We start from the raw sequence: 26095 nt of genomic DNA, 5'->3' as shown, positions 1-26095 counted from the left end.
GATGTATGCGTATAAAAGTGTTTTTTATTGTAACAGTGGGTGTTAACAGGAAGCTTTTACAATCATTAATACAAAAAGGATATCAACAATTAAGGCAACTTGGTTTCTCAGACCTAAGTTCTCTACAATAGCAACTTAGTTAAATAAATGGAGACTAAATATATTGAAATGATTCAAATTGTTTTTTTTATTATAAAAAAGCTAATTTCACAATCTTTTTTGTTTATATCCTGTTACATTCAGTATCTTAAGTATGAGGTTAGAAAATAACCATAATGTCTGTAAGGCATATTTATCTTTACGCAGAGTGAAATGTGTAGAAATATGTTGATCCAAAACACACAGTAGTCAGTTTATTTTATTTTTACTGGTTGTTTTGGTCTTTTCAAGTTTCTGCCAGATGGTAAAAACCTACTGAGGAATAAAAAAAATTTAATTTAATAATCAAACCTGTTTGGCAGCTTTAGGCTTTAGAAAACAGAAAAAAATCATATTGTCCTTATATATTGTCAAATGAACAGCAACATATGTTACAATAAGCTTTTTCACCATTATTTATATAATTGGTTTTTCAGGTCATAGTTTCGGAGGAAGCATCCAGTTACTGCTAAAGACTACATCTGTCAATTATGTCAATTTGAAATAGATTGTAAAGCTACTTTCAAATCATTTTGAGTCCATCAAATCAAAACTTATTTGCAGAGGAGAACATCACTTATTCTGCATCACAGTGCACTTTGAAGAATACTTAATTAGTACCTATGCAATAAAATAAACGAAGATGTATCTCAGGGTTTTCTAGATGCTTATTGTTAAAGGTCTAAGGACGATTAAACAAAATGAGAAAATACTGTTTGTTTAGAAGAAATGTTAAAAGTTCCTTAAACTCGGCTGGCAGTGAAGCTTAAACTTATACAACTTAATCTGAGTTTCTGGAACAAACTATGCAAAGAACAAAACAGAAATAGAAAGATTTTGCCATGACAATTTTTGAAAACCAATATCAGCACAAACAGAACGTATTGACTGTCAAACAAGTTGGCAAAGGGTGATGAAACGAACTCTGCAGCCAAAATGTCAAGAGTCAAAGCTCGGATTAAACTGTGTCATGCAACATAACTAGGAGGTAAACACAGCAATGAATCTACAAGGGAATGGGTGAAAAAGAAAAGAAGAAACATGCTGCAATGCAATTTTTAACACCTGAATCCCAGATGGATGAACATTTCACACCAGTACTGTCAGATAAGTCAGATCCCTACGAAACAATTCAGTAAGGTCAGAATAAAGCAATAATTATTATTGTTATGGGCCTAATATGTAAAACCTTAGAAGCATAATTCATTTTTTGAACTACAACTGTAGATACATTTTCAAAATAAAAACAAAGAAAATATTCAGTCAATGATAAATGCACTAAAATAGGACTAAGATTTACAGCTAAATGTTTAACAAGATCTAATTCCAAACTTTAAATTTAATCTTAGATTTATATAATTTAATTCTGTCTATTTACCTTAGAAATAATATCCAGAACAAACAAGCAATGAGGGCAAAGTAAAAGTGAAGGCCTCAATAGAGAAAACAATTGGATTTTGCTATTGTCTGAAGTTCTTTTAGAAAAAAAAATATTTTCTGTTGTGTTTAACTGATATCAAAAGTTTGGCTATTAAGAAAACTGTTGAGCAAGAAAACTGGGTTAAAAACCTTTTTGTGCAGCAAAACACTTCTTTTCTTTTCAGATGAAAACATTCAAGCACATTTGAAACTGAAAAATACATACAAAGTCTTTCCAGTCAACAAAAAAAGCGGACAGATATAAATCCTTAGGCATCTCCAATGAATGTGTTAAATATTTGATATACAGAGTTTGTAGGTGACATAAATACATTAGTAATAGAATAAAATAAAGACAATAAAATCTCAACACTAAAAAGGCAGTCCAGGGTTGCAGTAAAGGTGACAGGTGCATGCAAAATGAAAAATGAAAAAAAGGCAAAAAGGTCCTCTAGGATTCTTAAAAGCAACATAACAAGCTTGGCACATGTGACGTGACTTCATGATGAATCAAAGTAAATTCAGCATGCTTTCTTTCAGGGATTAACAACTCCGTTTCTCCTCTCCTTCCTCCTCATCGTCCCATCTCACCTGCAGTCCCAGGCGGACTCTTTTTGTGACTGCCGTCTCTGGGAACGTGGCCTGCACCATCGGCACTAGTTTACTGGTAAGCGAACCTCCCTCTGGACCAATCAGGTCACTCTCTTGTTGGACTCGTGACACAACAGCGAAGTAAAGAGGGAAGTCAGTAGAGATGATGCGTCGGATTCGCTTCTTGCTGAGTTCCTCTTGACTTTCCAGTTCTGTGGTGAAGAAGCAAGGGTTATGTTTCTGAAAACGTAAAACCAACTGGAGAGTATCTGGCTCTCAGTTTAAAATGAACTGTGATGGACTTCAGCTCACCCTCATCCATCCCATTCAGGATGGTTTCCAGCACCTCGTCACCGTAGCGGTTGCGGTGCTCCTTCCAGACGGATCCGTTCTCGCTCCTGAGCACAACGAGCTCTCGGTCTCCACGACCCAGAGCAGCAAAGTGGGGAATCTCCACAATCACCGGTCTGCCATGCAAACGGAAGTGGATCAGAATCTATAGACATAAAGCGACTAAACACATAAAAGAGCTGAGGCACATAGAGCCATTTCATAACACAATCAAGTAACTATGTTCCCTTCAGTTGCTATAAAAATACTGCATATACCAAACATGACTTAAAAGAAATTTGACTTTGCGATTTAATGTGAGCTTTGAAATTGGGCCTCTGTCTCTTTAAGAAGCTCCTGCTCATTCCAGCACACAGACATAAAGTTCAAACATGTTGATTTTACAAAATACCCCCCCTTTCAAGAGAATAGCAGCACTGTGGTCAGCTCACCCCAGAAACTGCATCCCAGCTGGACCCAGGGAAATGATCCTGCTGGCCAGCCCCTCTCCCTCCACCAGAGGAGGGGGGCTGGTCAGCTTCTGCGGCTTCACCAGGCGGCAGGTAATGCGAGTGGGTGCCGCACACGTCCGTGGAGGTATGATGACACGCAGACCATTATGCCTGCTGCCTCGCATTGAACCGCCTCGAGCATCCACCATAAAACTGACCAGGAATCTGTTGCAGGGAAGAAAAAAAAACAAAACAAAAAAAAAAACAATGACAGGATGAAAAAGCAGAAGAACAGAGGTCGGGTGTCGGCTTCTGCTGTGGCTGTCCTGACCCTGTGTGGATGGGACTGGCGACTGGGCTGACGTTGTCAGACGTCTCAGTTGCTGGACTGCTGGGAATCAGTGAGTCCTCGTCGTACTCTTTGGGCAGTGGAAGTGGTGTGTGTTGCTAAATGACATGGAAAACAGAAATCGTTTGTGAAATCTGCTTTGCATAATGCCATACAAAACCAAATGTGTAGCTTTTCTACATCATTCCTAGCAGGAATCATTGACGAAGTGACTTAGATGAATGCATCTGTAACCAACTTCAGTGTTAGATTTACTTACCTTTCACTCACATGCAAGAAATAGCAATGAGGTCTGATTAAACTTACTTGTCAGAAGCAAGTTTGTGTGTATTTGAACATTTGTAAGTTTGTACCTTTTCAAAATAACAACCTTTCAGAAAGTATTGAACATAGTTTTCATCAATCCAGTATTTCTGTGAAAAAACTGTGGTTTTGTATTGGTTTAATGTAAATAGCAATTACTGATACGACTCTAAGAAATTAAATAGATTCTCTACTAAAATCAAAGACCAGAGATATTTGCTAAAAGAAGACAATAGAAAAAACACTTTCTGCTAAAAGATGGTGGTAAATTTGTCTCAGGAAAAAGCAGAGGAAAAGTGACACCTTGTTCGTTGCTTCTTTTAAATACTTTGAACTGTCTTGATGCTGAAAATGTTCCATCTAAATAAAATTATCTTTACCTTCTTTTACAAAATGAGTGAGGTTTGTTTATCCATAAATACCTTATGTGGAACATTTTACAATTCAGATAGTGCTTTTAAATCTGTCTGTGAAATCTGTATTGAAATTGTTGATTTATAATTTCACCACCTTTCACCATCTGTAACATCTCTTAATGACTTATAAATGCCATTCTGCATTCTGAAGTTTTTAGCACTACCTTGTCAGATCAGGGACTGGAGTTCTCCATTCATTAAAACATTACTAGAAATGGCTGCAAAAATCTTTTTGAAGAGAGGGAATAACTCCATTTACATACAACCTGTCAACTTTTAAAATTTGAAAACCTTCTGATTTCCTAAATAGAAATGAAGACAATAAAAGGCACTACTACCAAACTGCATGCCCTTGTTAAGGACGCCTTAGATATAAAGTGAGTCACAGTCAGAAAACTTCAGATTTGACCACATGACTGAAGAAAAAAAAAATCCCTGTAACTATGATGTGATATTTTCAGTTTGTTGCATTTCTGACTCTGGCCTTTGCAGTACCTGATCCATTTCATGTTCTGGCAGATTTATGTTCTCCGGGGAGACACGGGGAATCCTGGGAATGGCCGGTGAGTAATTCCTGTTGTGAGAAAGGAGGAAAAAAGAAGTGAGACTAAAAACACTTCTTCACATCTCTGCTCCTCCCAAGCAATCATCCCGGGGTTTATTTATGTCTGTGGAGCACCCCTCATTCCCCATCCGGCTATTGGCTCATGACTACTGGCTTTGGCTCGCTACCCTGCTCCCCCTCCCAGCCCCCCTTACGCTGTGCCCAGCCCTCTCTCGTACTCCAGTGATTTCTTGGGGGAGAGGAAATCGTCATCATGGTCTTTCATGTCATCCATCTTCATGTACCTGGCCCCTTCTGTCCCCAAGAGCTCCTCTCCTTCAGAGAACAACATGCCAAAGAGAGCGAACAGATCGTGGTCAGGTTGGTGACACAGCACAGGAGAAAGAGAGAAAGAAGACAAGACTGTTAACGAGCTGTTAGAGGGGTTAGACAGCATGACACCCAAAATGATGGCTGTGATATTTAGAGATTAGACTGATGACATGAGACACTAATGACCGTATTTGTTTTCACACCGAACTTGTATCGCTGCTTCCACAGAAGAAAACGAAGACGTTCAACAAATAGATGAGGTTAAGAGCAACACTACAAATCACAGTTTTGATCTCAGCTTGCTGAGACATTTAAAGCAAAAAACTCCTGGATATGATGACAAAATCACAGAGGATGGCTCAAAGGTGAGTTTTAGACACACAAAGGACTTCTTGAAATGCAACTGAAAACTCTTAAGACAAAAATGTTGTGCCCTATGTAAACTATAGATGCTGATTTACCTCATTGGGATTTTAGTAATCCACAGCACAAACAGCATCTCTGAGTACAACACATGAATCTGAATAACATTTTGTGAGGCGATTTGGTGGTTTGGTTATTTACCCCCAGAACAGAGGAGGAAAAAAAGCAATCGATAACTAGCGGCAAAAGAAAAAGAAAGCTTCCCTGTGTCGGATTTTTACATGAGTGCGTGTCTGCACTGTCCGCAGCATCACGAGTCAGCTCAAGTCCTCTACGTCCTCTGCTAAAATTTGATCATATGCTAGAAAGCAGGCGCTTCATAATATATGCTGCTACCACTTTACCATTCTGGATTTGTATCTTTAAGACTGCAAAAGAGCTACTTTCTATATTTAGAGACAATCTGATCATTGAACTATCAGGGGACTAAAAATATCAAATCACAATATGCCGAGACATTTCTGTCAACAGCATTGTAAAATCAAACTACCGTGCATGATTTTTAGCCACTACATGGAAACACAAATACAATCTTAACTGTGAATAGACCAAAAACAGATCCCATCTAAACTGATATACATGTTGTCTTTTTCATTTAAAAAAATAAAAAAATAAAAGTAAAGGCATCGATTTGACGCTGTGCTTCTGCACACCTGATCTTGTTCGGTGAATAGTGCCTCAGATTTGATCTCTCTCTCTATATATGTCCGTCTCCAAATAGGACAATCAAACCAAGTCCAGCAAGGGATGTCCTGTCCTGCTCAGGTGTCAGGTCCTGATCAAAACACTTTTAAATCGTCCAATATTTCGTAAACTCACCGTCCTCCTTGTTGTTGGTCCTTTGTCATGTTTGTCAGCTTCAAGCATTGGCTTCCAGTGAGCTACCCAGCCACTGTTTGAATGGCAGTTTGATTTCTACTCTATTTTTGTCGGCGCAATTTGCAAAATTGTATTTATAGGCTGCGCTCGTGTAACATTGCTTTGTGGATCTAAATAATCCGGGTATTCCCTAACACTGTAAAGCTGTTGTCACACCATTCTCTCACATTTTGCTGAACAACAAAGTGTTTTGACATCCTTTCACTGTGTTATGCAAGTATTTTTGTTCACAGTGTTTTACTGTACCAGAGGAGAGTTAATATACATATATATATCAGTGCAGATAGAGTTTCTGCATGAAATAAATAAATTTCATTATGGGTCATTGCTGTGATATTTGAGTAGCACCTGCATTACTTCAGTGGTGGTGGTATGTGGAGTAAATGTGGATTCTTAGAGTTGTGTCACTAATGCTGCTTCTGACTAAAACAATCTGTGTCGACTTGCAATGTTCAGTAAACGTCATTCTGTGTGGGAGAGAAAATAAACTTGCCAACACTGTACAACACACACGGCAAAGCACTGCTCCCAAAACAGACAACACTAATCCACTATGAATGGCTACATGTCACAGAGCAGGTATCTGTGACGTTTACAAAACAATGGGGGGGCAAAAAAGTGACACCTGGAGAGTTAGAGAATGAGGGTGTTACTGAAGGGGCGTAGAGAGGTCACAGACATGGGTGCCATGGGTGCATGCCAATGAGAAACCAGAGCTACCACAGTGAGCACCACTACAGACGGACTGAGAGAGAAAGGAAGACGAACAAAGATGGCGAGAGCTTGAAATGGAGTCACACAGAACTTTACGAAACACTCTGAATGCTGCAAAACAAAAAAAAACAAAAAAAGAAGTAGACGCTCATACCTAACGTTAGCTGTGCAATTCCTAAAAAGAGCAAAGGGCAAAAAGAGTTGGAAAAAAAAATGATATTCTTATATTTCAAACACCCTGAGTTCCCGCTGTTTTAAGGTGATGTTTTAATGTTGTACCTTCATCCTCAGACACATCTAATATCTCATCCACGGTTTCCGGAAAACTCATGCGATGCTTCTCTGTTGTCGTCTGCGGAGCACAGAAAGAAACCAGAGTCAGATATGACAGCAATACAGAAAAAAGCTCTGTGGAATTGCAAGTGTTACTGCACAACTGTAACACTGGAAAAGCATTGACACTTCTAAACTCCACACCATAGAAACAGTCTCCTCAGTGACGAGCTTCAGGACATCGATGACAGAGATGTATCCCAGCCTTTTCGCAATGGCCAGCGCTGACATGCCATGCTGTAGAAAAAAAAAAAAAAAGAAGAAGATTGCATCAGAGAAGAAAAACGAATTAGCAAGAAGAAAGCAGTTTGCACTCAAACTCACAGTCGTGGTCTCATTGGGTTGGGCACCATGTTTTAGCAATAAAGTCACAATGTCTGTGTGTCCTTGCTGCGCTGCCTGATGCAGAGGAGTGTAGCCAAGCTGCAAGGGAGACAAAAGGTTCAATAACGTATACAATGCATATTTATCTCTTTTTAATGCAGATCTAACATCTAATAAGACGGCTGTGACTAAGAAACAACTATGCAGCCCCTTTCAACACTCAGGGTAGTTTAGTTCTAAGATCCAACCCTGAATTGGTTGTTGAAGGTTTTTCAGGCGTCGATGGTGAAAAAACTCACCCTTGTTTTGCTGTTAACATTGGCCTGCTGCTGCAAGAGGAACTTCACCATCTTGATGTTACCGTAATGACACGCTACGTGCAGAGGAGTGTAGCCCATCTGTCAAGAGGAAAAAACCCATTGAAAACTCTGTATGATGTAGTCACTCTGAGGAATTCACTAAATCAAGAGTGCAGTTGAATAATCAGAGTCTCATTCCTGTTAGAGGTTGGGACTGCATGTCTGCTGTAAGCTAACAGAGCCATGTGGCCACAGCTTGCATGACACAGTGACACAGTTTAAACACAAATCTGTCTATATTTGTGTGTGCATGGCTTGCTAAGACATATTTTAGACAAGAGAGCATTTTATTCCACCTTCAGCAAAAGATCCACCTAAATGGGATGTTTCAGCTTTTTACCTGTATGTCAATGGTGCTTCATTGTTCACTAGACAGCTGACAGTGTTGGGCAGAGCTCACACTCTTGTCTTGAAAATTTAAAAGGCAGGGAACCAATTTTACCTGTCTCTTTATTTTCCAGACAAATTAACTCAGATGTTCCGATTTTACTCAAGAAATGTAATATTTTTCATATAAATGACTAAACGTGTCTCCAAATTGTGGTTGTTCAAACACATCCCAAAGCAAAGACATTTATTTATAGCCCTTACATCATAGATTTACTATTCTCTAAGGTCCATGGAGGATTTGTCTCTCTGGGAGAGTTTTGCTTAGTATTAGCAAAAGCAAATATTGGCTCTTGGACTCTAAAAGCTGCTGACCCCTGTTGTAAGAAACAGAAATGAAGGAGTCTCACCCGTGTGGCAGCGTAGACCGAAGCTCCCTGCTTCACTAGGATATCAGCAATGCCTACATGTCCTTCCTGTGCCACCAGGTGCAACGGTGTTAATCCACTCTGAATTCAAGAATAAAAACACAAATTCATCAAATTTAAAGCATCGCAACAAAATCCCAACCTTTCGGTTTCACACTTTATCCGTCTCCTCTTGCCTTGTTGCCCAGGTTGACATTGGCCTGTTTGGAGATGAGCAGGGAAACCATGTCAGGCCTTCCCTCCTGCGAGGCGAGGTGGAGCGGAGTGACGCCCTGCAGTGACTCAGCGTTGGCTGAAGCTCCGTGCTGCAGCAGGCTGTTGGCCACCTCCACCTGGTTCTGCTTGGATGCAATGTGGAGGGCAGTGTAGCCATTCTGGACAGCAGAAAGGAGGCGTTTTTGTTTTTTTTAAGGAATATGTGTAGTTGATAATCATTTTACTGCTTCACTTAAGACCCATTTTGTGTTACCCTGGCAGCGCTATGTGGTGACCCTCCTTTGCTGACAAGCAAGTTAACAACATCCAGGTTGTTGTGATGTACAGCAACATGCAGCGGGGTCAGACCATTCTGTTAAAACAAGATCAGGGATTTACCGAAGGAAATGTTTTATTCATCCAGGTTCCTGGAACTCTTTGGTTCCCCTCACCTTTCCAGCAGCGTTAGGGTTGGCTCCTCGCTCAAGCAGCAGCTCTGCCACGTCCACCTTCCCGTACTTGGAGGCTACATGCAGCGGAGTGAAGCCTTTCTACAAAAGCACAAAAAAGGTGAGCGGACACAGCATTAGATTAAGTTCACAATCCCAGCTAAAACCGGCTATATAACAAAACGTCACCAGAATATTTTCTGTTACTTTGGTCATTTTGGTCTGTTGGGCCTCCATGTCTAGCAGGATGCGCACTGTTTGAACGTGACCTTCCCGGGCAGCGATGTGCAGAGGCGTGTGTCCAGCTGTGGTGGTGGAGTTGGGGTTAGCTTTGTGGTCAAGCAGAAGCTTCACCAGCTCTTTGTGACCCATCCGAGCAGCACAGTGCAGAGGCGTTTGATCGTCCTGTTGAGGGAGAGGCAAGCAATCAGGAAGAATAGCATGCTTACTAAAAACCTTTACATATTCCACTCTAACAAATCTGACTTTGTGTAGTTGAACAAAATGTGGTAGGCGAGGTTAGAATAATAATAAGATCTGCTTCAGTTTATCAGTTCTGATAAACCGAATTCAAAATGAGTCAGTCTTTGTAACGAAACCTTGCATATTGTTTATTTTAATCTACCTTTGCCTTGGCATCCACTGGAGCTGAGTTCTCCAGTAAAAACTCTGCCACTTCAAAGTGACCCGCCCGAGATGCCATATGGAGCGGAGTCTCCACTTTCTGTTTGCAGAAACAAACAACAACAAAAAACGTATTAGATTCAACACCAGCATTTCAAACATGAGAGCCAGCTCTTTAAGCTGGTTGTAAAATAACTTTAAGCTACACACCACGTTAGAGGCGCTAGGAGAAGCTCCCTTCTGGAGGAGGATCTTCACAATATTGAGATGACCCATAAAGGATGCAACATGTAAGGGGGTTAGGCCTGACTGTTTTAAAACAGAAACAGGATAAAAGAGCATTGAAATACAAACTTATGAAAACATTTAAACACTTTGGGATAAATAATCTTGAATTCTTACTTCAGTCACAGCTTCTAGTGATGCTGACTGTTTGAGCAGGAGGTCCATCACACGCATGTGGTTCTTTTTGCAGGCGATGTGCAGAGGAGTGAAGCCGTTCTGTAACAACAACAACAACAACAACAACACAGTTACTTATTATTATTGGACAGCAGCTTTGCTCCTGTAGAGACAGAAGCTTTTGGACTCTGTACAGTAAAAGCAGCTGAAGCTCAACGAGAGGAGTGTCTGTAAACATCAGTTTAAAATTTGTGGATTTATTCCTTGAACGTGAATTATCCATTCTAGAAAATGAAAATGATTTGTGCCGTTGTCCCAATCAAAGGTCAACTTCCCTTTTGTGTGTTTTTTTTTGTTGTTGTTGTTGTTATACAACTGCCCAGCAATCGTCCTGGATAACTCTGGTCAAATTCCCTGTCCGCGCAGAAGAACGTCATCACCACAGCATTATGCTGCCGTCACTATTTGTCACCATAGAGATAGAGACTCATAATGGTTCCTACACACACTCCCACCTGAGCTTTGAATCTCCACAGCTCCTCCAGTGTTACCATAAAGTATCCTGGCTGCTTCTCTAATTGATGCTCTCTTTGCCTGGTCAGCTTAGTAGTACGACATGTCTGCCTCATGCTGTTCAATCTCTACTGTTCTCCAACAAACATAAGGCCTTCACAGAACATCTGGATTTATTCAGAGATTAAATTACACACAGATGGGCTCTATTTACTGTAGAGGTTAAAGTCTGAAGCCGAATGTTTTGATAGTATTTTATTCAGATCAGAGTAAACAAGTGGCACACTGTCCAGATTTTTCTTTCCAGTTTCGCTTGCATCTGATCTGATCTATGGTACAAATCTCAAAGCGAGAACATTTCAAGGGTTGTGGATATTTTTTAAAATGCACTGATGCAGTTCATCACTTCAGTGGAATTTAAAAGAATGATATATCTCTAACCAGAGCCCTCGAGTTGGGTTTCGCTCCTTTGTCCAGCAGTACTTTGGCCATGCGGTGGTGCCCGCAGTGTGCTGCCACATGCAGCGGAGTGAGGTGGTCCAGTGTTATATCATCAATCTCTGCGTTGTATTGCAGGAGCTGCTTGACACAGTCCATGTGGTCCCCTTGTGCTGCCATGTGGATTGGTGACAGGCCATTCTGAAAAAAACAACAACAAAAAAACCAGGTTTACTTTTTTATTCATATGTGAAAATAAGGCTTAACAACATTGTTTCTTCTTACCTTTGTCTTCGCCTGGATTGGAGCCCCGTGGTCCAGCAGGATCTCTATAATTCTGACATGTCCGTTTCTGGCAGCGCAATGCAAAGGAGTCAACTCATCCTGAAAACAGTGGATTGTTAATGATTTAGTTGGTGATTTGTAGAATTAGAATATGGGGGTTTAAAATTGCGCAGCTTTTGGTCTTACCTTGGTCTTGGCATCAATCTGGGCCCCCCGGTCCAGCAGGAGTCGGACCATGATCACATTCCCTCGTCTGGAAGCAATGTGCAGAGGGGTGATGCCGTTCTGCAGAAACACAGAGACGAGCTCAAACCAACACCGAGAACAAAAATTAGAACAAATATAAGGATCCCTTTCCTTGTGTTTGGTGATTCTTACTTTTGGAGTGAAGTTTACGTTTGCTCCTCGATTAAGCAGCAGTTGTGCCACGTTCAAGTTTTCATAATGTGCAGCAATGTGGAGGGGTGTGAATCCAGTCTGCAACATGCATTTCAACATTACCACTTCTGCATTTTATGGGAAGAAAAACCACACGGAAAGACAGCAAACACTCCTTTGGCCACAAACCTTGCTGAGGACGTCGGGGTTAGGGTCATTCTGCAAAAGCACTGCAGCTGTGCGCGTATCGTCATTTCGTGCTGCAATGTGCAGTGCAGGGAGCCGGACCTTTCCCTTGGTGCCATAGTTGATGAGCAGAGCTACGACATTCTCATGCCCCTGCTGAAGAGCCACGGCGAGAGGCGTGAATCCATCCTGCAGCACAAGGGAGAGAGTCAGGAGGGGGCTGACTCATGAAGCCAAAAATGGACCGATGCAAGAAGAGAGGCTCATGAAAACAAAACAGAATGGAAAACACAGAGAGTGTGGATCAGCAAAGGGTGGAACCCTTTAAAAGTCGTCTCTCTTTCTCTCTCGGTTCTTTGGTACCTCTGTTGGAATGCTCTGATTGGCTCCGTTCTCCAGGAGAAACTTCACAACCTCTAGATGGTTTTCTTGTGCTGCCATGTAGAGTGGAGTGAAACCTTTCTGTCTCAGAAAGACACACAATACACACAGACATACACACACACAGGCACACACACACGCACATGTGCGCGCGCACACACATACAAGACCACAAACAGCAAAGCCAAATCACAGGTGCACACACCAGGATGCACACAAAGAGGAAACACAAACACACAGAAATATCAGACAAACAGAGACGAATTTTAACAGATGGATTTGCAATAGTTGCTACAGCGGCTAAATTCACATAGTGAGGACTGGGAAGCAGCCTCGGTGAATCATGGGACGACTGTAGTGAGAGCAGCTCTCACCTGGGACTGAGCGTTGACATTGGCCCCATAGTTTACCAGCTCTGTGACCACCTGCTCCTGCCCTGCTAGAGCTGCAATGTGGAGGGCGGTGTTCCCTTTCTGCTCAAACACAAGCAAATATGCCATAATTACCTACAAGTGAGGTGCAGAGATCTGTACTTCTTTTGCAAAGCTTTGATTTTTTTTTTTTTTTTTTTGGAACAAGACAAATTCATATTTAAACAAGACAAAGTTAAACCATACGCAACTAAAGCAATAATTTCTAAACGTTCAACATGCAAGGTTTGAATAACTGAAAATTTTTCTTCACATCTGATAAAGTCCTTATGTCATCCTCTTTTGTATTTTGCCAAAACACTAAAATGAAATTAATTTTGTTGAACATAAAACTTGGTGATGTTTTGATGCACTCAGTCCCAGTTATGAACAGTTTTCCACTGAATTATTTTTGTTGTGACATAGTCATCTTGTTTTGTTTTTTTATGTTTTTTTTTAGAGCATCTGAACTGCAGATAAAATCTCTGTACTACAAAAAAATTGAGGAGATCCAAAAAGTTTAAAAATAATATCAGCTGAATTAATCAGAAAATTAGAGCTGGAGTCGTCTGATTATTCAGGAAGCTCATGTGAGTAAATCACACACAGAATAGAATAGAATAGAATAGAACCAACATACCAGAAAAAAAGCAAAGAAAGGTGATGGTTGGTTGTTTGAACTTGTGCCTGATTATGCATATTCCTTAATATTTTAGATGGAAGTTGAATTAGAGAGTGAAAATGAGCCAATTGCTTGTTGCAGTCTGTTATGATGACCCAGTAAGCACAAAAGGATTCAATGAGGACTGACTTAACCAGATCTTTTGCAAAGCCATGTGGGACAGGTCAGATTATTCCTGTACAGGTGAAGCACATCACATATGTTTCTTTCTGTGGGGGATTTTCTCTTTATTTAAAACATGAACGGTAGCGCAGACTACCTCGTGAGCACTGTTCTAACCCCAGCTGGTGCGTTTCTCCCTTTGCATGATACCTCACCTTTGTGGTGGTCTCCAGTGTGATTCCGTTGTGAAGCAACTCCAGCACCATTTTGACGTGGCCTTCTTTGGAGGCCAGATGCAGCCCGTTGAGCCCATTCTGAGGGAGAGAGAAGAGCAGACCTGATACTGGAGAGTCCTACACCAACCATGCGCACACGGTGGGAACACAGAAGCACACGAGCGCCATGCCAGCTGAAATGGGTGGTTCGAAGTCACAGTTACGTCGTCACTCACCAAACACACCAAGCGTATTACTGAACAGCATGCAATATGCCAGACTCGGAGAGGTTATCATCAAAAACGATGTCTACAGGAATGAAAATCAAGACGAGGACGTCTTTTCATTCGCTTAGTGGCGGTTATAGGAGGAGGGAAGAGAGGGGAGGGGATGGCAGGCCGCTGGTCTCATGGCTGGGAAGAATACGAGCCGTGTGGGATAGGTCTAACCTCACACAGCCTACCTTCAGCCGCACAGGACATGTGAGGTTGGACCTTTCCCACACCACTGATATTATTCCTCTGAGTGGGGAGACCACAGCACACCATCACTCTACTGGATACAGAGGAGAGAGAAGGAACAGAAAGCAAAGATGAAGGGTAAAAAAAAAAAAAAAGCAGAAACAATAAACTGAGGTGAGCATGAGAACCAAGAGGAGAGAGTGGGGAGAAAACACGGTGAAGGAGTGAGGATGTGTGCTGGTGATAAGAGTAGGAGGCGTCTACTCAGACCAGAAAACAACCCCAACGTATAAACGAACTTCACAATGGAGGCAAAGTGATAATCTGCAGGGTTTTTTTTTTTTCCAGAAATATATTTGTATGAATGTAAACCTTGCTGCATATCAAACCAAAATCAGAAAACATGATCCACATTTTATATTTTATCTGATTTTGACTTAGTTTTCTATAAATAAAAAACTTCAATTGCAATACTGTAAAACTATGAGAATTATCACTTCAACTCAGGTACAATTTACACCAAACAAAACAACAAGGTGGCTGAGAAGAACACATTTACATCAAATATCACTCAAGAATATTGGACTCAAAAACAGTCTGTCATCGGACCGTTTAAAAAAAAAAAATCTATCTGTTGTGTTAATCAATGAGCTCTCTACGAATCCCACACAGAACTGAGTCACTTTCCATTTATATTTTTGTATTCATCTGGAATCTGTTGAGGATCTTTTGTAATTGCCGTCTTGGACCAAAGGTTGAAGAGAGCAAAATTAAACTGGGGACAGGCAAAGTTTTTAGGAGCCCAGGGGCATCTGTAATGCTGCCCCTTCCTGGACACTCAGGGAACAACTGTCAGAATAAAGGAGGCAGGATGGAGGAGATGCAGCAATGGGAATCCTTTGCACCATTTATTAACACACTGAACAGTAGCTTTCCCCTTAAAGAACCGATTATCAGATTAACAGAGCATGCATGAGGTGAGCAAACAGGCACGGTGCTCAGTCCATGCATGCTGAGCAATTAAAACACACACAGAAATACAAATACAGAAGATATAAGTGCAAGTCATGAATCATAAAAAAGCCTGATCTGCCTGTTTTTATAACTTATATAAAAATTATTGAATGCAACAAAATAACACAGGGAATTGTCTCATTGCTAAATGTGTGTTTTTACTGCAGAAGCATTTATGGGGACTAAAATAGTTTTCTTGGGCCATTTTTTTCAACGACTCCACCGTCCATATTGTCTTTAAACTGCATAGCAAAGTTATTAGTATTTTGGTTTGCAAACACAGCATTAAAACAAAGTTTATTCATGTCGAACGTTGCAGGGTTTCACAGAGATTATATTCAAATACACAGACGGTACAGTCAGCTGTGTGGAGACAGAGTGGAAGCTAATGGAAGGGGATATTTAAGGATTTAAACTGATAACAATGGAATAATTTATAGTGTTTAGTTTAGATACAGATTATTATTATTATTATTATTATTATTATGTATTGTTAACAGATGATCAGTTCAATTTGCTGGAGACTAAATTAATCTGGGGAACGTTATCTCACTCTCTCTCTCTCTCTCTTGCTCTCTCACCTGATTGGCTGTATTGATATCAATGCCATTTTTTATATGTTCCAAGGCCTTGTCCAGGTTGCCAGATCGAGCCGCTCGGAGAAAACTGTTGCCAGCATCTGCCTGAAGGAGTAGAAAAAAAGGATGGGAAAAACAGGAGGGAACGATGGGTTTCAGAGAAAGTGAGAGACACGTAAAGGAAAAGAAAGGGAAATAGAAAAGGAGAGTGACTGGTTAATATTTTTAAACAAAACAACAATTAAAACACCAGGGATCATACAAAGTCGACACTTGTCCGCCAATTTTTCCCTCATTTCTTTCCTCCCTCAATCAATTTTTGATTGCAGGTTGAAAATCTGCTTCTGCGGTTTGGAGTCCGAAGGTCTGACAAGCATCTGACTGAGGAATTGCAGCAGAAACTTCAAATTGTCCCCCGATATTATCAGCCACTCACATAAGGGGGAAATGTAACGTAAATACAACGACAATGCTTTAAAAGAAAGAGAGAGGGCCAGAGCGATGAGGGTTCAGTGGGTCCCGGCTCAGGGCCCGGCACATTGCACGCCTAGTGTTTGTGTCTGTGTTTTGTCTGTGTCTGAGGGCTTCGTGCCTCTCCCAGGCAGGCAGGAGTGCCGCTGGAACGGGATCACTCAAGCGGCTCTGGGGGAGGGGGGGCGCAGAACGAGAAGAGAGAAAGAACGAGAAGCAGTTCTGGGAGTAACTGCATCAAAACCTGGAAGTTTTCCTTTCATTCACATAATATCCACTCTCACTGTGTCTCCCCGCGTCACTCCATCCAACCAGATTTCTCAAAATGCTAGACAGGAAGAGGCTGCAGTTGCATGTTTGCACATATATGCAAATAATGGATTCATTCACTGTGCAGACCTCTCAAAATGCTGCAAAACACGGTGCTTTATGCTTTGTTGCATACTGTTGTGACAGTGCTGTTGGTTGAGAGAGAAAAAGAGAGCGAGAGAGAGGGGGGGGGAGGGGGGGTTGGGGGGGTTTGGTGAAAAAACAGAAAGGATCCGCATGCCAGGAGTAGAGGCATAGCAACAAATGACACAACCCACCCTCAGCGGGACACCAGTCACACAAAACTGTGCAAAGAGAGAGATCACTTTAAAAATAAGGGACTCTGTTGGCAAGAAAACTGAAAAGTTTCAAAAGTTGCTTCCAGCTGATTGTGGCACCAAAACAACATCTGACAAGTCTGTGTTCATGTTGAAATTTACACAGTGGCAAAGCATGAACTCACGAGATGAACTGCAAATCATGTTCAGACTTCTCTGTGCAAAGTCCTAAGGTTTTAAGAGAGTTATGTGTCTAATGTCATGAACGACATGAACATCTTATTTTGATCCAACAAAAAAACCCACATCTGAATTAACTTTTGAGAGTTTTGATATTCACATTTACCACCAGGGATGGATGTGTGATAACTCTGACTAACAATACCACAGCTTGGTAAAATAAAATGATAACTTTTAATTAATCAGATTGTAATCACTTTTTCAACATTTTGATTTTGATTGGACTTTGCAAAAATGTGGGCACCTACAAAACTTAGTATAGCCTACATAAACGTTTTTCCTCTTTCTAGAGTAACACAGCTATAACGACTTGATATCAGCTGCCTGGATACACAGGCTGCAGAGCAGACAGAGCATCGTCTGAACCAACAGGCAGCTCACAGCTTGCCAACGGTAGAGTTAAAACAGTACAATGCTGTCTGGGAAACATTTCCAAATAGTTGAGATTGTTGATCTTTGAAAGTGTGGGAGCCTCGTTTCAGTCGGCAGACAAGCAGTGTGCAGCTACAGGGGCAACTGGGACTTGTTATTTTCTTCATGGTTGTTGTGATGGGTCTCCTTTTGTGTCTTCAGGTTTTCTACTGTCCCTAAAAAGCTGCAGCCCTTCAGCTAGTCTCGCCTCTGTCAGTCGTCACTGCTTTCTTCTTTGAGCATGATATTTTCAGTCAACCCTTATCATGCTCTTTGGTCGAATTGCTATTTTGTTGTTTAATTTTTACTATAAGACATTATCCTGCCTGCTCCCATCCTGTATTTGGATCCTCACATTACAATAAACATGGCAGCAGCGTCGTATATCTCTGTGCCACATCCAGCAGATGAAAATTTTGAAAACTCCAAACTTTCTCTGGGCTCGGAGTATTAGGACTTCAATAACACAACAACCAATATTTAATTTAATGTAAATTAAATATTGATTTAATTTGTATTATGCACATGAAAATATGTAGCCTGGTAAAAACCAGAGCCTTGTGCTACACTTTGCTTCTTCCAGAAGGTCTGGGATCTCGGCTGTTGAGAAACGATTTCTTCCTGGATGCGTGGAAGAAATCCAGGAAATCCTTCAAATTGATAGCATTTGCCTTTTACGTATGTAATGCTCCAATTGAACACTAAGAAACTAACCGGAAATTGCCTGCTCTGTAAACAACCATCCTCCACTGACAAGAGAGGAGTGCCGATCCGAATGAGGCGTCTGTTTATGTTAATTCAGTATGTGGAAGCACGACCAACGTAGATTGAATGGCTTCGTTCACTTCCTCCGCTGCCAGACCTAAAACTGCTGGCAGGCTACAATTCTAAAGCAGCTCAGAAAATCAACGTCAATGTGCACAACTTCTCCTTCTGCTTGCTGATTGGTCCAGTAGAAAAAGCTACCAAACACAATCTAAGTCAAGTGAAGAAAGCCCAGAATGTATTGGAAGTGAGAATGGTTTCTGAGTGAAATTACACAAGGAGATTATGGCCAGGCTAGGAAATATGTAATATTACAACAAATACTGGCCAAAACAGGTCTACATAATGGAGGAAGTGCAGGACGGATATCAGACTGTTTTATTTGTGTGCAGTTATTGATGGGTCAATAACTGACCAATGCAGAGTTGCCACACTCACACACGCACACACTGACACACGCACACGCACACACACGCACACACACGCACACGCACGCACACGCACGCACACAACAGACTAATGTCCTTTTTCTCAATGTCCAAATCCTCTTGTTAATGTAAAACTTGCAAATTATTTGCAAAGCTTTTGTGTTTTTGTTATACTTGGTTCTTGCTGACCCTGTCAACATCCAAAACATCTAGTTCACTACAGAAACAGCAAACTGCTGAAGAAAAGAACTTCACACAGCATGGATGCTCTTGTGAAAAATTGGAGCGTACCTAACACCGTGCTGACCTCAATGTGAGCCCCTTTACAGTCTGCAGATGTCCACACAACAGCAGCAACTCATTCTCAAAGCCCTGCAGGAAGAATTTCCCTTCATGGCAAGGATTTCCTACTGCGCACTTCTGCATTTTCATGCGTTTGTGTGATTACCAGCTGACGTCAAGGAGGGAGCGCGTGGTGCGGCGAGATAAAGATTCAGGAGAACCACACCCATCCCCGGGCTCACACATAAACAGGTGCAGCTCGCATGCTCTATATAAAGAGACGACAGGAATGCGTGATGAAGCAACTCCTCAGGTACATTTAGCTGAATTGGATTTAAATGATGCCTCCCTTCTTTTCCGTATCTCCCACGGAAAGTGGTTGAGCTTGAGCCTTCTGGACTGAGCAGAACCAAGCAAGCACATTAATCACACTGTTCAGAGTTGAAAGAGCAGACAATAGCCTGCGCAGAAGCGTTTTTTGGTTAAGACGGGTAGCATCAAAACACAATGGCTCACAATGTGCAGCTGTCCTCAGGCTAAGACTGGTGCACAGCTTCTCATAATGAAGCTCAAAATTATCAATCGAAATTAATCTCTCGGCGTCATCCATCACAGCAAATCCTCCCAACACTCGTTATTTTTTTTTTTCTTCTGTTACGTCCGTTCCCTTTTCCACCTTCACGTCTCTTACGTTATTATTTCTCCTGCTCAGCTTCCTCTGCTGGTGCCGCAGCAGACAGAATGACATCACCCCTCACTAGTGCACTGCAGTGTTCAGAAAGATGCATGTGTGTGTATGCATGCACATGGAGCAATCAGTGCTCCAGACGAACAGGACAAAAATATTTTCTTTTTTTTTTTATGATGCTGATTTCCATTCAAAATCAAGAGAGTTTTGAAGCAGATGTGAATGAGTCAGCCTCAGTTGTGTGTGTGTGTGTGTGTGTGTGTGTGTGTGTGTGTGTGTGTGTGTGTGTGTGTTAATGTGTGAGGGGTAGAAATAAGATGAATGAGAACACTTACACAGCTGAAAGCAGATCTTCACACTCTCGTAACAACTTGATCTTACATTACAAACTAGAACTTTGTGAACCAAAATGTACATATTTTAAATCGTTTATTGAATCACTTCTTTCAATAAACTTCTTTCTCCAGCATTTAATGAGGATTTGATCCTTAATCTGCTTCACATCCCTTGCTGGGCAAATACAAACCCAACAATATTGTTTCTGATACAACTTAAATGAAAAGTTTGGGATGCTGGTTAGATCAGCAACAAACCAAACAAGTGATCAAAACTTGAGTTGAAATATGAGGATTTCTTTAAAAAATGAGCAAACAGGTTCCAACTAAAGACGTCTTTCCTTTGTGGACACACACACAAACACACACAGACACCCACGCACACAAACATATAAATAAACCTGGAAATTTGCTGATGCAGCACCAGGTGCAAATGATGAATAGTTAAAGTGCCATCGCAGCAAAACGAGGAAAATAAGGAGTCTACACATGTTCAGCTACGACAAGTGTTGCTTTTCTTGCAAAACTTTATTAAACTTAAAAAAAAAAAACTCTCCAGGCTTACGCTCCCTGCGTAAGCCTGGAGAGTTTTCTATTTAAACCTACCATTACTCAATATCTAGATCTGTTTTAGACTAATGATTGAGTTTTTTTCATAAAGGGCAACACAAAATGCCGGCTATGGTAATGCCAGCAGAGAGCTTAATAACCATTTCATCGCTTTTCTCTCTGCTGACTTGCTCTTTTTGGCCCTAAAAATAGATGTTCCTCTATTTTTACTGCTTGCAGTCCCTCTGCAGCTTGTTGAGGAGTTGGCAGCAGCCTGTTTGCAGCAACAGAGATGTATTTAGTGTAAAAGTGTCACTGGGGATGCTCAGACATGGACACAGTGAATGAGGACGGAGCTGCTGAAGTTTCCACCTCGAGCCTCGTCTGTCTGACCGTTCGTCTGTAGAGTGTCCCACTTTCAGTATTTACTTTCTCACACTCCTGGGGACCCCCACTCCGCAGCCCACTGTTTGTCTCTGCCTTGCCTACAGATTGTCTCTTTATGACTGGCCCTGCTACAGCCTCTGCGCCTCAAGATGAGATTGTCATGGGTATTATTGTTACGGTTATTGTGATCTTTTGTGAATGACAAAGCGGGTGAGAGCCGTAGGCTGAAGATAGCGTTGGGCTAGACTTATAAGAATAGGATAAAGATATGGTAAACAAATGGTGCTCTGCTGCACAGTTACACAACTGTAAGTCATTTGTTATTCTCCTTTGTTCTACGTGCTGCATGCAGTGTGAAATGCATATATATTTTAAAAAAGATCCATTCAAATGAATATGAACATTAAATACCGTATTTGAACTCTAATATGAGGGAAGTTCCATACATTTATATATTTTTGAACTTACTGAAAACACAGAACAAAAATGTTTGTCAATATTTTATATTTCATAGTATTGACATGTATTCTTGATATGCTTTCAAAAGAGACTTTAATCTCACAAAGCTAAATAAAAAAAGTGTATTATAAGTGTCACATGCTTCATTTTTAAGAAAAAATGTTAAAATTATTTCATTCAATGAGCTTGGTATATACAAGAAACATTTTGTGATTTTGGTCATTTAGAGTAATTAAAATCTTCGTTCATGTTAATATTAGTATATTCTTGCTGAAATGTTCCATGTATACAGGTAAGTTAAAGATTTTTTTAATATTTAGGCAGAGCTAAGTTTATAGCTTAAAGTTATATTTTCTTTTACGTGTATGGTACTTCTGGGAGGAAATAAAATTGTGTTCTTGAGCGACCAGACCAGAGTCGCGACTTGAATCCGATGGAAAATCTGTGAAGGGAGCTAAAAATTAGATCATGTCGAGTTTATCACCAAAGATAAATCATCCAGAGACACAATGGAAACATGCAAACGGCGTGTCAACAATTGAAAGAAGGAAGGGTTTGTTTGCTGTAATGCCCAATATTTTTTTTTGTTTATTTTGGAGAAGGGTATAAACAACTTAACATTAATTTATTAATGAAAGGTAAAGAAAAATGTTTTTTAATCAGTTGACATTCAATTTGCACTGTTCCAGAAAATAAATGAAACAGACAAGTAATAAAACAAACTTCTTAGTGGAAATGAATTTTAAATCTAAATATTGTAGGGTTGGGAACAATTTGGGGCTACAGTAAACAACACTAAAGTCATCATGTCAAGTTGAATATATTTTTTGCTGTTTCATCCATGTTTTTCCATACCATGAATATTTCCTAGATGTAGCAGCTACTTTATTAGACTATGGATGGAGGTGAAAAGGTTGAATGCAGAGAATGATACAGAAAATCTGGTACTTCTTTCCCTGAAATTTCCTGGGTCTAACAAACTTGTTTAATCCATCCATTTTGCTGCTATTTCAAACCTACATCTTTAAACCGTGATTTTTTTCTTCTTTCTAAAACAGGCATACCATATATTGCAAAAACATTGTCTGTTTTTCATCCAACAATCTGAGTCAAAATTTATTATCGATCGGCATTATTTCTCTGTTTTGTGGTACATCGACACTCCTAAAATCCATGAGCGACAAAGGAACAAATCTTGTTGAGCTCATAAAGTTAGTCTTAAGGAGGCTTAATTGTTCCCTACTGTTTTTTTTTTGTTTACTTTTTTCTATTTGCCAAAAACAGGGTTCAGAGCTGACTAAACAGAATGACATTCATCGTCAGACAAAAGTATTTCTAGGAGTTGCATCATGAGCATCACTGTAAAACCTGATGAATCCTCCCCTGTATTATCAAAGAGACAAAATAAACACTGGACCCTTGTAGGTATCCACCCTATTTTGCTTGGGCTCAGTAAGTCAAACAGTCTGTACTCTTTACACTGGAAACTTCTCGTTTACTGACCCAGTGATCATTTTGTTGACCTCCCGTTTGCTTACCACAGCTAATCCTGGCTGACATCATTCAATCTGAACATCAAACAGACGTCCGAATGAAGCCAAAAGCAAGATTAAAGAGCAAAACACGCCACGATAAACACCCAAATGTAGACGCACTTACACTAATCTTTGATGCACATGTGCCACAGGATCCTCCCAAGCAACCAACCCCACTGAGAAGCTTCTACTAAAATGTGCCTAAACACGCCGCATATTGACAGGCGCCATGTTCAGATGCTAATTTATGACTGGAAACAAGAACAAGCTGAAAAGTCTCCAGAATGGCTATTGTGGACAGAGGGCAAACAAAAATGGCTTTTTGCAAACTGAGCACAAACAGACGTGGGCCATGTCTTGAATAGTAACCAAGTGCATAATGAGTCGATAGCAATGCATTATCATTTAAATATTAGAGAGCAAGAAAACAGAGAAACAGATGTGAGCTTGGAAGTCAGAAAAGGTTTATCACCAACACAGAGATGGTTACATGCGCAGTAAATCTGAGAAAAGAAGGTTAAAATGTTCTGAAAACAAGTAAGAAAGACGAGATTAGAGCTGGAGAGAGTTGCACAGCACAAACGAGTGAGAAAGTAAGAGCAGCATGAGGCGGCGGATGGCAGAGTGTGCGGTACTCACTCCAAAAGTGACGGTCTTGACTGGCATCCCTGTTGGCCCTCCACTGTCCCTTCCTTAAGTTTTCTGTTTCTCTCAGAAACACAGCTGTCTTTTCTGTGGCCCCCTGCGAGTGCTGCGATACAGGACACGCAGACCCCCGTCCACCATAAACACACACACACATTCACGGCCAGACAAATACACATACACACTTGACTAGGCATGGTGGGTGGAGAGACAGGAGAGGGTGGGGGCTCAGTGGATGGGGGCCCAGGGGTTTATCTCTAGAGGAATGTTGCCTGTATCTAAAGACACACATTTAACACACAGCTTAAAAACAAGCAGGTCTCCTGATGAGGTCCTGAAGAGATCCATGCCTCTTCTTTGCTATTTTTTTTAAATATTTACTTGTTTGCCTAAAAGTTTTTCCCTGCTTTCTTCCTCTCCTACCTTTCTTCCACCTCCACGTCCCTCTTAACTTTCTCCCTCCTCTCTCCTGTCCCTCCTTCCCAGTGTGTCACGCCCATCTCTGTGTCTCCTGTATGTTTTGTGACAGCCAGACAATCCATTTTTTTCACGGACCAGGTCGCACCAGAATGGTGAAGAGTTACTGTGGCGAATGGGTGTGTTTTTTTTTTTTTTCTTTTTAACCGAGCGGCTCTGCTTCAGTCAGTGAGGTGACTTACAGTGACAAAGCGCCTAGCAGTGGTGGTGGAGGGGGCGGGGGGGTTCCTGCCACCGCCCAGTTACAATAGGCCAGACACATGGGGTATGGATGGGGTGGGGGGAAGCCTCTCAAAAGGCCCTGCCTCTTTTAATAAACCGTCCGTCATTCCTCGCTTGAAAAGGCCCCTTTTCTCTGGCTCTCCCCTCCGCTCTCCCTCTCCTGGCTAAATGCTGGGAAAAGCACATCGCTGCCAAAACCATGCAGAGAGATAAATGCTAGCAGGAGAGAGAAAGGAGGGGGGAAAAAACCAAAAAAGAAAGCTATACACTACTCAATGCCACTAGGCCGTGACCTGAGCGAAAACATCACGTGGGGATGACTGTCCTGTCCACAGCACTTAGTCTGGAGAGTGATGAGAGCTCAGCAAAGAAAGAGTGAGGAGCAGGGTACCATGGACACTAATGTGCATGAAGAGATGACAAATTATCCTGTGGTCCTCAGTGAAAGGGGAAGAAAATCATGTCAAAAATGTCCTTTCGCCGACCCTGTTGAGATGAACTCAACTCACAACAAAATATGGAAGGATACCCTAAAGTTAGCGCAGAGCTAGCCTCAGAATGTACTTATTTTCTTTCTTGAAAGACTTTGCTGTGGCTGCTGCTCTGGAAGTTGAATGTATCTAATGCTAAAATGAAAGGAGGTTCTGGCTCAGCACCATGACTCCTTCAATTAGCATCAGCAAGAGTCTTATGAGAAGTCCAGAAACCAGAACCTTACTTAGCATCACTGAGTGTGAAGGTGCTCAGCACAGCTGTGGCAGAGGTGTGGTGCCTTGCAAGTGAATTCTTTCTCCAAAAACCTTTTCACATTTTGCCAATATTTGTGGTACAAGGCAGCCCTTCTGAGCAAATACTTTGTGGAACCACCTTTTCATTGCAATTTCAGCTGCATCTGTTTTGGTGCTGTGTCTGTATCAACTTTTCACATCTATTCCTTCATTGTAGTGAAACAGTTTGAGCTCAGATTGAATAGAGACTGTTCTTCAACATCAGTTTTAAAGTCGCCACTGATTATCAAGTCACAGATTATATGTAGCCACCTCCACAGGCCCAAGTCCTGCCCTCCAGTTAACCAACATGTTTCCGTGTCTTGCAGAAGAAAAGCGTCTCCACAGAATGTTTTTTGACAGAATCACATGGCATTATGACGATGGCGTTTTCAGGTTATGGTGACGTGCGGCATTAAGATTTTCACATGTAGAAAAAAAAGATGAAAGCTCAATTTTGTGGTTATCTGAGCACCTTCTTACAGTTCTCTTTTTTGTACTTTCTACATGGTGTGTGGCAAATTGAATGATTTAAAATATATTGCTTTAATAAATGGCCATTTATAGCTGTTCTGTTGGCAGCAGATGGTAGAGCAGGTTGGTCCAGATCTGGAGATTCCTGATTCGAATAATTATCCTCCCCAATGAGGAGGATAATTAGGTATCGTCTTTAATTATTTCCCCTGGAAGAGTAGAAATATCCATTCCATGTTAGAGACTAAAAATCTATTAATCAGTATAAAGGAAAGAAAGAACAAAGAAATAAAATCACAAAAAACAAGCAAAGGCAAGAAAGTAAAACCCTTTCCCTCTGAACATATTCCGTAGTTTTCTTTAGAGAATTAGGCGTGGACTAAATCTCCTGTCATTGT

At 41.1% G+C, this 26095-nt stretch overlaps 1 protein-coding gene across 4 annotated transcripts; it reads right to left on the bottom strand.

Annotated features, from left to right (window-relative positions):
• Positions 1–4: 4 nt before the first annotated feature.
• LOC106930399 (uncharacterized) lies at positions 5–23958 on the bottom strand. 4 transcript variants are annotated; one of them, XM_088008858.1, is made up of 30 exons: positions 23752–23958; positions 19169–19427; positions 15979–16080; positions 13923–14021; positions 12888–12986; positions 12496–12594; positions 12136–12321; positions 11947–12045; positions 11755–11853; positions 11569–11667; positions 11287–11484; positions 10333–10431; positions 10141–10239; positions 9932–10030; positions 9514–9711; positions 9310–9408; positions 9132–9230; positions 8839–9036; positions 8645–8743; positions 7848–7946; positions 7549–7647; positions 7369–7461; positions 7171–7243; positions 7046–7066; positions 4758–4878; positions 4494–4572; positions 3262–3377; positions 2931–3155; positions 2461–2615; positions 5–2360 (listed from the first exon to the last, which is right to left on the bottom strand). In XM_088008858.1, the coding sequence occupies exons 4-30, from the start codon at positions 13971–13973 to the stop codon at positions 2101–2103; spliced, it is 3261 nt and encodes a 1086-aa protein (XP_087864984.1). In that variant the 5' UTR covers positions 13974–14021; positions 15979–16080; positions 19169–19427; positions 23752–23958; the 3' UTR covers positions 5–2100. The 4 variants fall into 4 exon arrangements, with proteins under 4 accessions (XP_087864984.1, XP_087864982.1, XP_087864983.1 ...); XM_088008856.1 differs by lacking the exon at positions 19169–19427; XM_088008857.1 differs by lacking the exons at positions 15979–16080; positions 19169–19427.
• Positions 23959–26095: the final 2137 nt, after the last annotated feature.

Source organism: Poecilia mexicana, unplaced genomic scaffold, assembly GCF_051168715.1.
Source record: "Poecilia mexicana isolate PSO_F unplaced genomic scaffold, ASM5116871v1 scaffold_9, whole genome shotgun sequence".
Lineage (NCBI taxonomy): Eukaryota > Metazoa > Chordata > Actinopteri > Cyprinodontiformes > Poeciliidae > Poecilia > Poecilia mexicana.
The sequence above is the reverse complement of the archived record's forward strand: the minus strand, read 5'-3'. Positions and strand labels throughout refer to the sequence as shown.